Source organism: Molossus molossus, unplaced genomic scaffold, assembly GCF_014108415.1.
Source record: "Molossus molossus isolate mMolMol1 unplaced genomic scaffold, mMolMol1.p scaffold_m16_p_17, whole genome shotgun sequence".
Lineage (NCBI taxonomy): Eukaryota > Metazoa > Chordata > Mammalia > Chiroptera > Molossidae > Molossus > Molossus molossus.
The window spans coordinates 59,988,730-59,997,797 of NW_023425352.1; the positions used below are offsets into that span (position 1 = coordinate 59,988,730).

General features: G+C 57.0%; 1 protein-coding gene across 1 annotated transcript; it reads left to right on the forward strand.

The window, feature by feature from the left end:
- Nucleotides 1-732: 732 nt before the first annotated feature.
- PPIF (peptidylprolyl isomerase F) lies at nucleotides 733-8,597 on the forward strand. Its single transcript, XM_036265362.1, has 6 exons — nucleotides 733-1,005; nucleotides 2,263-2,293; nucleotides 2,815-2,903; nucleotides 5,304-5,400; nucleotides 5,855-5,930; nucleotides 7,204-8,597. The coding sequence occupies exons 1-6, from the start codon at nucleotides 811-813 to the stop codon at nucleotides 7,337-7,339; spliced, it is 624 nt and encodes a 207-aa protein (XP_036121255.1). The 5' UTR covers nucleotides 733-810; the 3' UTR covers nucleotides 7,340-8,597.
- Nucleotides 8,598-9,068: the final 471 nt, after the last annotated feature.

Below are 9,068 nucleotides of genomic sequence, written 5' to 3' on the forward strand. Positions count from 1 at the left end.
CCCTGTGCTGTGTTACCTTTCGGTGCAGTTCATGGCAGGTCTGTTTCCAGGTAAGTGGGGGTGGGAGGGGAGCCAGTATCCCTGGTTTCACCAGGGTTGTCAGTCTGTGGAGTTGAGGAGGGGGCGTCAGACCCAGTCCTGGTAGAAGGCTGGAGGCCCGCTGGAAGCATGACAGGCCCAGGCAAAGTTTCCAGTCTTGCAGAAAGATCTGATCTCTAGAAGCATCTGCGGACAGGACAGCCTGTGGTCACCATTGGGGGGTGGTGTCTCCTCCAGGCACCCCTCAGACTAATCAAGCTTCTCATCTCCACTTTTCTTTGATTGACTCTCAGTGCCACCATTTCCTTTGGTCTCTGTCTGCAGGGCCAATAGGGGGAGGGGCGGCCTATACAAATGTAGACTTTTCTTATAGTCAAATAAAAACATACGGATGCTTACATTTTGGAGATAGCCACTTTTTAACATTTGTTCCCTTTTTAAATTCAATCTATTGGGACCCTCACAAAATGGAACTGGTCTCCTTTTTGCGAGATCGTGTCTGTCCAAGGGGTCTCTGGCCCTGGTCAAGTTCAAAGGACTTCATGCTTTGTCGCCCCATCAGTCCAGCTGCATTGCCCACCGAGGCCGGCAGGGGTCGCCCGCGGACAGGCCCGGAGGGGGCGGGGCCGCGAGCCCTGCCGGACCAATAAAGGCGGCGGCGCGCGGCGGCGGCGGCGGCGGCGGCCCCGACGCTCCGGCTCCGCGTGATCCTCGCCGCTGTTTCCTCCGCTCGCACCGCCGATCTCCGGTCCCGACCCGACCCCTGCCGCTATGCTGGCGCTGCGCTGCGGCTCCCGCCTGCTCGGCCTGCTCCCTGCCCCGCGCCCCGTGCCGCTGCGCCTCCCCGCGGCCCGCACCTGCAGCGGCGGCGGCGGCGCCCGCGACCCGTCCTCTTCCGCCGGGAACCCGCTGGTGTACCTGGACGTGGTGGCCGACGGGCAGCCGCTCGGCCGCGTGGTGCTGGAGGTGAGACCGGGACCGGCCCGCGCCGGGCTGAGGGTGGCGGACGCCCTCGGGAGACCCCGGACCGGCGCCGCGCCTGGCCCTCTGGGTGACCTTGCCTCCCACTCCCGGCTCCGGGCCTCAGCTTCCCCGTATCTCAGAAGGGGCATCGGATTGGTCTCTTCCGGTCACCCCTCGGAACTTTGGAGAAGTGGAAGCGGGGGGAAGGGTGCGTGTGGACCAGAAAGCTCAAGGTCAGGTCGCAGACGGTGAGGCCCGGCCCCACTAGCTGGCCTGGGCGGGGAAGGGGTTCCGAGACCTCACGGAGTCCGAACCTAGGCCGGAACTACGAGGGTGGCCGGGGTCCGGTCCGGCGCGGGCCGGCTGGGTGCTCACGTGGTGGCCTTTTCGTGAGGGAGTGCGGCCGCCCCCGCCCCCGCCCGGTCCCCGGACCCGGACCCGCCCCGCCCCCGCCCGCCAGGCGCCGGGGAGTGAGTGAGGTGGTCCGGCCATCAGGCCACCCGGCACCGGCACCGCGAGTGAGCAGTGTGCCTGGAGCCCAATTACAGCCCCAGCCACCCTACCGGGGCCAACTCAGTTCCTGCCCCTGACTCTGGGCCTTTTTAAAAAAAAATAAAGCAAGAAGCAGAATCCTGAAGGTAACGAGCGGAAAGGTAGCAGAAACTCCGTGTAGCCTTTGAGATTGGCCCTATTTTTAGCAAAGGGAGCTCAGTTAAGCCTCAGTTTTCTCTTCTGGAACATGGAGAGCACCGTTCCTGCTCCCATTTATTTTAGTGGTTTGGCACCAGGGTGGCTTTTGAAGCCGGGAAACAAGAGGCCAGCTTGCATGAGGCCCCACCTCCCCTTACCCCCACCCCTTTTGCCTCTCTGAGCCTCAGTTTCCATCTGCGCATTGGGGAGCTTGGACTGGCCCCTCCCTGGACCCTCTCTCCAGGCCGAGTCTGATGCTTTGAGCCCAGCTGTGTGTAGTGGCTCTGCCAGTTCTTCCCCAGTGAAGCAGGCCAGGATGGCATTGTGATCTCTCCTGACACATCAGGAAACCAAGCTGCCTCCTCACAGCCTTGGATTCAGGAAGCAGCTGGCAAAAATGGTAGCTGCCTAGGCCGCCTCCTACATAGTGCTGGGAGTAACAGGAATGGAATGGTGCATGGTGCTTCCTCAGTCTCCTTGGCCGTTGTGGAGGTTGGGTGGTGAGGAGGGACCTTCCTTCACCTGCCTCTGGACTAAACATCTTCTCATGTCTCTCTTCTTTCCCTACAGCTGAAGGCAGATGTTGTCCCAAAGACTGCAGGTAAGGTAGTGTCTGGGGCCCTCCTGAATCTGGGCTCAGTGGAAGAGAGGCAAGGCAAGGTGGGTGGGCCGGCAAGAATTGTCCAGGCAGGGAGACTTGGGATCAGATGGGAGGGAGTTCCATGTGTGGCAGCCTCCTGTCCCTCTCTGGGCCTCGGTGTTGGCCTGCTCACCTGCCTGGTGGTAGCCGCAGAATCAATAGAAAGCACATGGAAATTTCCCCAGGACAGCTCCCTCCTGGTGCCCAGTGTGCCAGGGTGATAGCTTGCAACCCTTGGACTCCCTGCCCTGCTGACCTGGTGCCGCTAGAACAGCTAGGATTGTTTGCTTTGCCACTGAAGTCAGAGAAGGAGATGACTTGTCCCAGGTCACAGAGCCAAGAGCAGACTCAGGGGGCAGGCCTAGGGTCTTTCATGCCCTGCTCACCTGGGGGATTAGAGAGGATGCTGTCTGGAATGAGTGTCACCCCTGGAGTTGAGTTGAGACCTGACCTGTTGACCTGCCTCTCCCTTCCACCCTCAGAGAACTTCCGGGCCCTGTGTACTGGGGAGAAGGGCTTTGGCTACAAAGGCTCCACGTTTCACAGAGTGATTCCATCCTTCATGTGCCAGGTACTGTGCCCTCTGTACTCGGGTTCCTCGTCTGTAAGTAGGGATCATAACGGACCACTTCACAGGAGTGTTACGAGGAGTAGTGAATGAGCATGTGCTTGAGAAGGACCGAACAGAGGGCAACTGTAACCACTCCTGGCCTGTCCTCCCACCCGAGAGGCTGGAACTTGTCTGCGCTGTCGTAGCCCTTACCTATCCCAGAGGTCAAGCCACAGGGCAAGTGGCAGGATGGCCCTGCCCAACTGCGTTAGGGAAGTTGAGCCTGTCGAGGGGGCACTGGCATTGGGTATGGATGCACGTGGGAGGTCGATCTTAAGGCTTTAGAGGACTAGTGTATTGAGACAGTCTCTGTCCCCTGTACTCAGTGTGACACACTGGGCCCTGGCCTGGGAGGAGAGGAAGAGGAGGGAGGCGGAGAGCACGAACAGGAACATGCAGGTCTGGACTTGGAGCTTGGCTTTCCAGAGAAGAGCATCTCGGTTGAATGAATGTTTTCTTTAGTCATGTGTCCTGCCCATTTGTCAGAGGCATTGGTACTGCTGTGTCAGAGGTTGTAGGGTGGCTATTGACAGCAAGAACTTCCCCAGGGGTCAGACCCTGCTAGGTCAGGGGTTTGTGTCGTGAGGCCAGCAAACCTACAGGCAGGAGTATGGACATTATGAGGTCCCTTTTTGAGGTCCCTTCAGCCTAGAATTCTCTCCCCCATTCCCTCCACGCTGGTGTTGTAATCATATGGTAGTAAGTGGCAGTGGGTTGGGGCTGGGCTTGCTGATGTGGCAAGTGTGGCAAATGCCGCAGGAGGGGCGGGAGGCTGTGGCGTGGGACAGGTTTGGCCGAGCCCTGCACATTCTGCTTCAGAGGCTCCCAGAGCTGAAGTGTACGGGGCCAGGCCAGCACCTTTCTTGAGCAGCAGCAGCAGGCAAGGGCGGGGACTTCCAAAGCTGGAGGGCTCTCTGTGGCAGAAGGTGGCAGCACTGGGGGGCCCGGGCCAGGGTTTTGAATTGCCCCTCTTTGGGGACACTTACTGGCATTTGTGGATGCTTCAGCTGGGCTGGTCAGGCCTCCCCTGTGACCTGACAGGATCCCATCTCAGGAAAATGGCAACATGGCCATGGCCCAGGGCTGGGTGGCACCACTGGGCTCTTCTGGCAGTGGAAGCCGCGGGTGAGCCCTGAGGAGGGAGCCAGCCCTGGGTGGGCTGCAAGGCAGAGGGAAGCCGCTGGCCTGGTCAGGGAAAGAGCCTGGGACAGGGAGGGGGCTCAGATAGGGAACTGGCTCTGTGCCAGCTGCTGCTGCTCCCCACAGACCAGATGTGGATCAGGGCTCCCTGGACACATCTCTGTTTATGCTTTAAGAGTGTTGGGAGAAAAGTCTGAGTCACTGAGAATCCTGTCATTGATTGTTAGATTCTTTGAGGGCCATTTAAAAACTTGCCCAGACTTCTTTTCGGCCGGAACCTCCATCTTCCAGGTAGACCCTGCGCGTGGCTGCCTGCGATCGTGGTTCCACAGACTTGAGTCCTAACGCTGAGGCTGCGTGTTGGGGCCCTCGAGAGACTGTCCAGACTGTCAGTTTGCCAAAATGACGAACACAAAGGGAAAGAGGGGAGGCGCCCACTGTATGTGCTCTAGGCCTTTTAGAAAACGTGGAGCTGTTCCTTTGGCTACATCCACGCGAATCTATGAGAAAGGTGGCATTGTGGACATAAAGGGAATGGGCACTGTTCAAAAAGGAATGCCCCCCAAATGTTACCATGGCAAAACTGGAAGAGTCTACAGTGTCACCCAGCATGCAGGGGGCTTTGTTGTGAACAAACAAGTCAAGGGCAAGATTCTTGCCAAGAGAATTGATGTGCATATTGAACATGTTAAGCACTCTGAGAGCAGAGATAGCTTCCTGCAATGTGTGAAGGAAAGTGATCAGAGAAAGAAGGAAGCCAAAGAGAAAGGGACCCGGGTTGACGCGTCAGCCTGCTCCGCCCGGAGAAGCACACTGAGCACCACTGGGAGGGAGCCGGGCTGCTGGAGCCCATCCCTGTGAAGTCATGGCGTGACAAGTAAAGAGAAGACCTGGACTGACTGAGTAGAAGTGTGATGTCCCTTCCCCCCAAAACATAAAGAAAACTTGGTGTCCTAAAAACAAAAATAAATAATAATAATAATAATAATAAAAACTTGCCCAGACAAAAACTGAATCATTCGGAAGGCAGGACAGTTATTGTCAGAAAATATTTGTTTTCCTTTTGCTTATTATTTCATTAGTCCTTATATAATTGGATGCTTTTTGACCCCTTTGCCTGGAGGGCTCTGGGGGGGCGCCGCATGTGGATGGGTGGGGTCCCCAGAGCTGTGCCCCTGCCTCCCGGGCGGCAGCCGCTCAGAAAGCGCCTTGTGCTCTCAGGCTGGCGACTTCACCAACCACAACGGCACAGGAGGGAAGTCCATCTACGGAAGCCGGTTTCCTGATGAGAACTTCACACTGAAGCACGTGGGGCCAGGTGAGTGGGGCCGCCATTCCTGGGTCTGCCACGCGCAGCCGGCCAGGGAGGCCGCAGTCTGACCCCTGATGGTTCCGTGTCTGATCCTGTCCCTGCCTCCTTCCAGCTTGGTTTGCTGGGTTTCCTAGAGCTTTTCATTCTGAGCTCTCCGTTTAAAACAAACTATCCTTTGGGGACTTGGCAAAGGGAGAGCCTTTAAGCCAAATCCCAACATTAGTTCACCTTTAAGACTCAACGTACAGTGTGGAAAAGTCTAGAGTCAGGTGGGAGTCCTGCTTCCTCAAGGACAGGCCCTGGGGAGCCAGTCATCCTCTGGGCCCTGGTTCTCTTCTGAGCTCCAGGCTCTTCAGACTCAAATGTCCTTGGTGTGGTTTGAGCTGTCTGCTCTTTGGAATGACTTCCCAGGTGAGCGGCTTCCTGGGGTGGCGTGGCTCACTCCTGCTTGCTTTTGCAGGCGTCCTGTCCATGGCGAACGCAGGCCCAAATACCAACGGCTCGCAGTTCTTCATTTGCACCATCAAGACAGACTGGTGAGTTCCCTGTTCCTGCTCCAGGCCCTCTGAGCATGAGGGGCAGCCTTGCAGCTGGAGGAGGGTCTGTGTGCATTCAAGAAAGGTGGTCTGAAGCTAGACTTGTCTGCTCTGGGACAGTGACCTTCCCTGGGGCTGTGTGTCTGTATGAGAGAAAGAGAAAGTTCCCGAGAGGATTGAGGGAGAACGTGGGCCGCTCTTGCGACGCTGTCTTAATGAGGCTCCCAGCTGTCGCCATTAGCTGGAATTTCCCCAGTGTTTTGCACACACATACGAGTACGTTGGGAAATGCTGCCGAACATATCAGGCCTCAAGATGGCCTGTTGTAGAAGCCTATCTGCCTGGGTTCACCTATTGTTTCCCAGGCTCATGCGGACCGTGGAGGGCACCTTGAGCAGCACTGGTAGACATTCAGATATCACACCCGAGTTCCATCAGGCATTCGCAAGGCCTGCAGGTAGCCCCTGCCCTCAGCCTCTTTCTCACGTGCCCGTGGACTTGAGCGATGTCTTCCCTGGTAAATTCTCCCCTAAGGGATAAGTTTTTCTACCCAAAGTCCCTTGTGTCCCAGCCCTGGGGCATCTGGGATTGAAGGGACAATAGCTGGCCAGGGGCTAAGACTTAATAAGCTCATTTCTGAAGACTTTAGGAAGACCTGGGTGATAGGTAGACACTAGCTGTCTCTAGGCCTCCAAGCAGAAGGTACGTGGATGACAGGCTGGGCAGGTCGTCGCTGGCACCGCCTGCTCTTCACCCCTTCTGCGGACATGGATCCTGCAGCTCTGCCCTTGGCTGTAACAGTCTTGGCCTCGCTGGCACTGGACTGAGCTGTTTTTTAGATTCTTGGAACTCTCAGCTTGAGAACTGCTCAGTACTTAGTCCCGGCATACTTGTTATCTGGGCTCTCACCTCATGATTCGTAACTTGCAATAGTTCCGTTTACACAGACCTTTTGTTTCTTTAGAGTACTGTAGCTCAGCATCCTGTTATCTCCCTGAGCAGAGCAAGAAACTCCCTTTTCATAGGTGAGGTTGCCAGACACAGTCTGTCAGTGTGAGGAGGCAGAACGTGCCCTGGAAGGGAGGCATCCTCTGCTGTGTTTTGGGAGTTCGGCAGGCTTGATCCGGGGCTTTGAGGAGCGGCTCCAGCTGGTTGGTGTGCATTCTTTCAGAGCTGCTGTTTTTGATAGATAGTTTGTGAGCAAAAGCCCATGATGTTGGTTGATGTTGTACTACTCTTCGTTTCTGTTCACCTGACTCCCCTGTCCTCACAGGTTGGATGGCAAACATGTGGTGTTTGGCCATGTCAAAGATGGCATGGATGTTGTCAAGAAAATTGAATCCTTTGGCTCCAAAAGTGGGAAGACATCCAAGAAGATTGTCATTACAGACTGTGGCCAGTTGAGCTGACTCCCTGCGGCCACGGATGCTGGGCCTGCGTGTGGCCTTTCCCAGGTGGCTGCCTCGGGCTCCCCGTGAAGGTGCCCGCAGAGCAGCCATGTGCTCGAGGAGGCATCTCAGGAGTTCCCGGGGACCCACCAGACGGCTTCCTCAATGCCTGTCCTTCCTCCTGACCCTGTGTCTGGACCCCCGGTGTCACTACTACTCACCCGGCATCAGCTGCGAGTGTCCAGCCTCGTTCACATGTGCCTCAGACGTGGGGGTGGTGATGGGCTAGCTTCACGTTCAGATCCCTGCCTTGTCCTTGACCAAGGGGGAATCCAGTTGCTGCAGAAAGGGCTGTGATATGTCTGTTTAATGTGTCTCCCTAATTGGAATAATTTAATGAAGAAGACTGCCTGGAGGTGAAGATGTGACACTACTCTATGCGTAGTGTGACCTGAGTTGTGGCCCAGGCCACGGAACTCCAGAGCTTGGCCTCTGGAACCCAGTCAGGGCCTTGGTGAAGGGCCTCCTGGCCGAGGCCTCTCTCGCAGCCCCTGTGAACCCCGTCAGCTTGCTGCTGTTTCTGAGGGGGGTAGAGCACATGGACCTGGGAGAAGCACAGACTTGCACCTCGTCGCTGTGAACCCCGTCAGCTTGCTGCTGTTTCTGAGGGGGGGTAGAGCACATGGACCTGGGAGAAGCACAGACTTGCACCTCGTCGCTGTGAACCCCGTCAGCTTGCTGCTGTTTCTGAGGGGGGTAGAGCACATGGACCTGGGAGAAGCACAGACTTGCACCTCGTCGCTGTGAACCCCGTCAGCTTGCTGCTGTTTCTGAGGGGGGTAGAGCACATGGACCTGGGAGAAGCACAGACTTGCACCTCGTCTCTGTGAACCCCGTTAGCTTGCTGCTGTTTCGGGGGAGGGTAGAGCACATGGACCTGGGAACAGCACAGAGCTGCGCCTCGTCACTGTGAACCCCGTCAGCTTGCTGCTGTTTCTGGGGTGGGTTAGAGCACGTGGACCTGGGAACAGCACAGAGCTGCACCTCGTCGCTGTGAACCCCGTCAGCTTGCTGCTGTTTCTGGGGTGGGGTAGAGCACGTGGACCTGGGAACAGCACTGTGAACTGCTGTGTGGACAACGGAAATGGCCCGTGAGTGCCGTGGGCTCTGGGAGAAAGAAAACACGTATTTCCTGGTGGGCTTCGGTTTTTCTGTTCAATGACTTGAATCTACAGGTTATGTATATAGTATACTTCAGGGACATTTGTGTTCACCTTAAATGTGAAAATAAAGCCTATTTTCCGTAAAGACTGGTGTTCGGTGCCTTGGGAAGGCGGTGTCTGTGGCCCAGCCTTCGCTGAGCTGGCCTGTGTCTGCCGGTGCTGAGGGCCTGCCCAGGGCTGTCATCACCCCCGCCGCCCACGAGGGTGGCGTCACCCTGCTTACAGGTGAGGAAAGAGACGGCATCGGCGCCCATGGCCGTTCCAGAGGCACTGGTTCCACCTGTGTCGCAGCTCTGCCTCTTGGTGACTGAGCCTGTTTTCCTCAGCTGCACGATGGGGGAGAGGGCCCACCTCGCGGGGGAGGGCCCGCTGTGCTGCCCGGAAAGAGCCTGGCAGTGCCTGGCGCACCTCAGCACCCGGAGGACGGGATGCTGCCGTTCCCGTGGGCCAGGGTTTCGGAGAAGGGCCTGAGCGCACCTAAGGTTAGGCACGGACTCCAGCGTGTGCATTTAACTCTGGAATGACTT

Excerpts from the sequence above, each read along its gene's own strand:
- PPIF (XM_036265362.1), top strand. The coding sequence starts at position 811 with ATGCTGGCGCTGCGCTGCGGCTCCCGCCTGCTCGGCCTGCTCCCTGCC. Across the intron at positions 2,904-5,303 it reads TTCCATCCTTCATGTGCCAG|GCTGGCGACTTCACCAACCA; the intron begins GTACTGTGCCCT and ends TTGTGCTCTCAG. Across the intron at positions 5,931-7,203 it reads TGCACCATCAAGACAGACTG|GTTGGATGGCAAACATGTGG; the intron begins GTGAGTTCCCTG and ends CTGTCCTCACAG.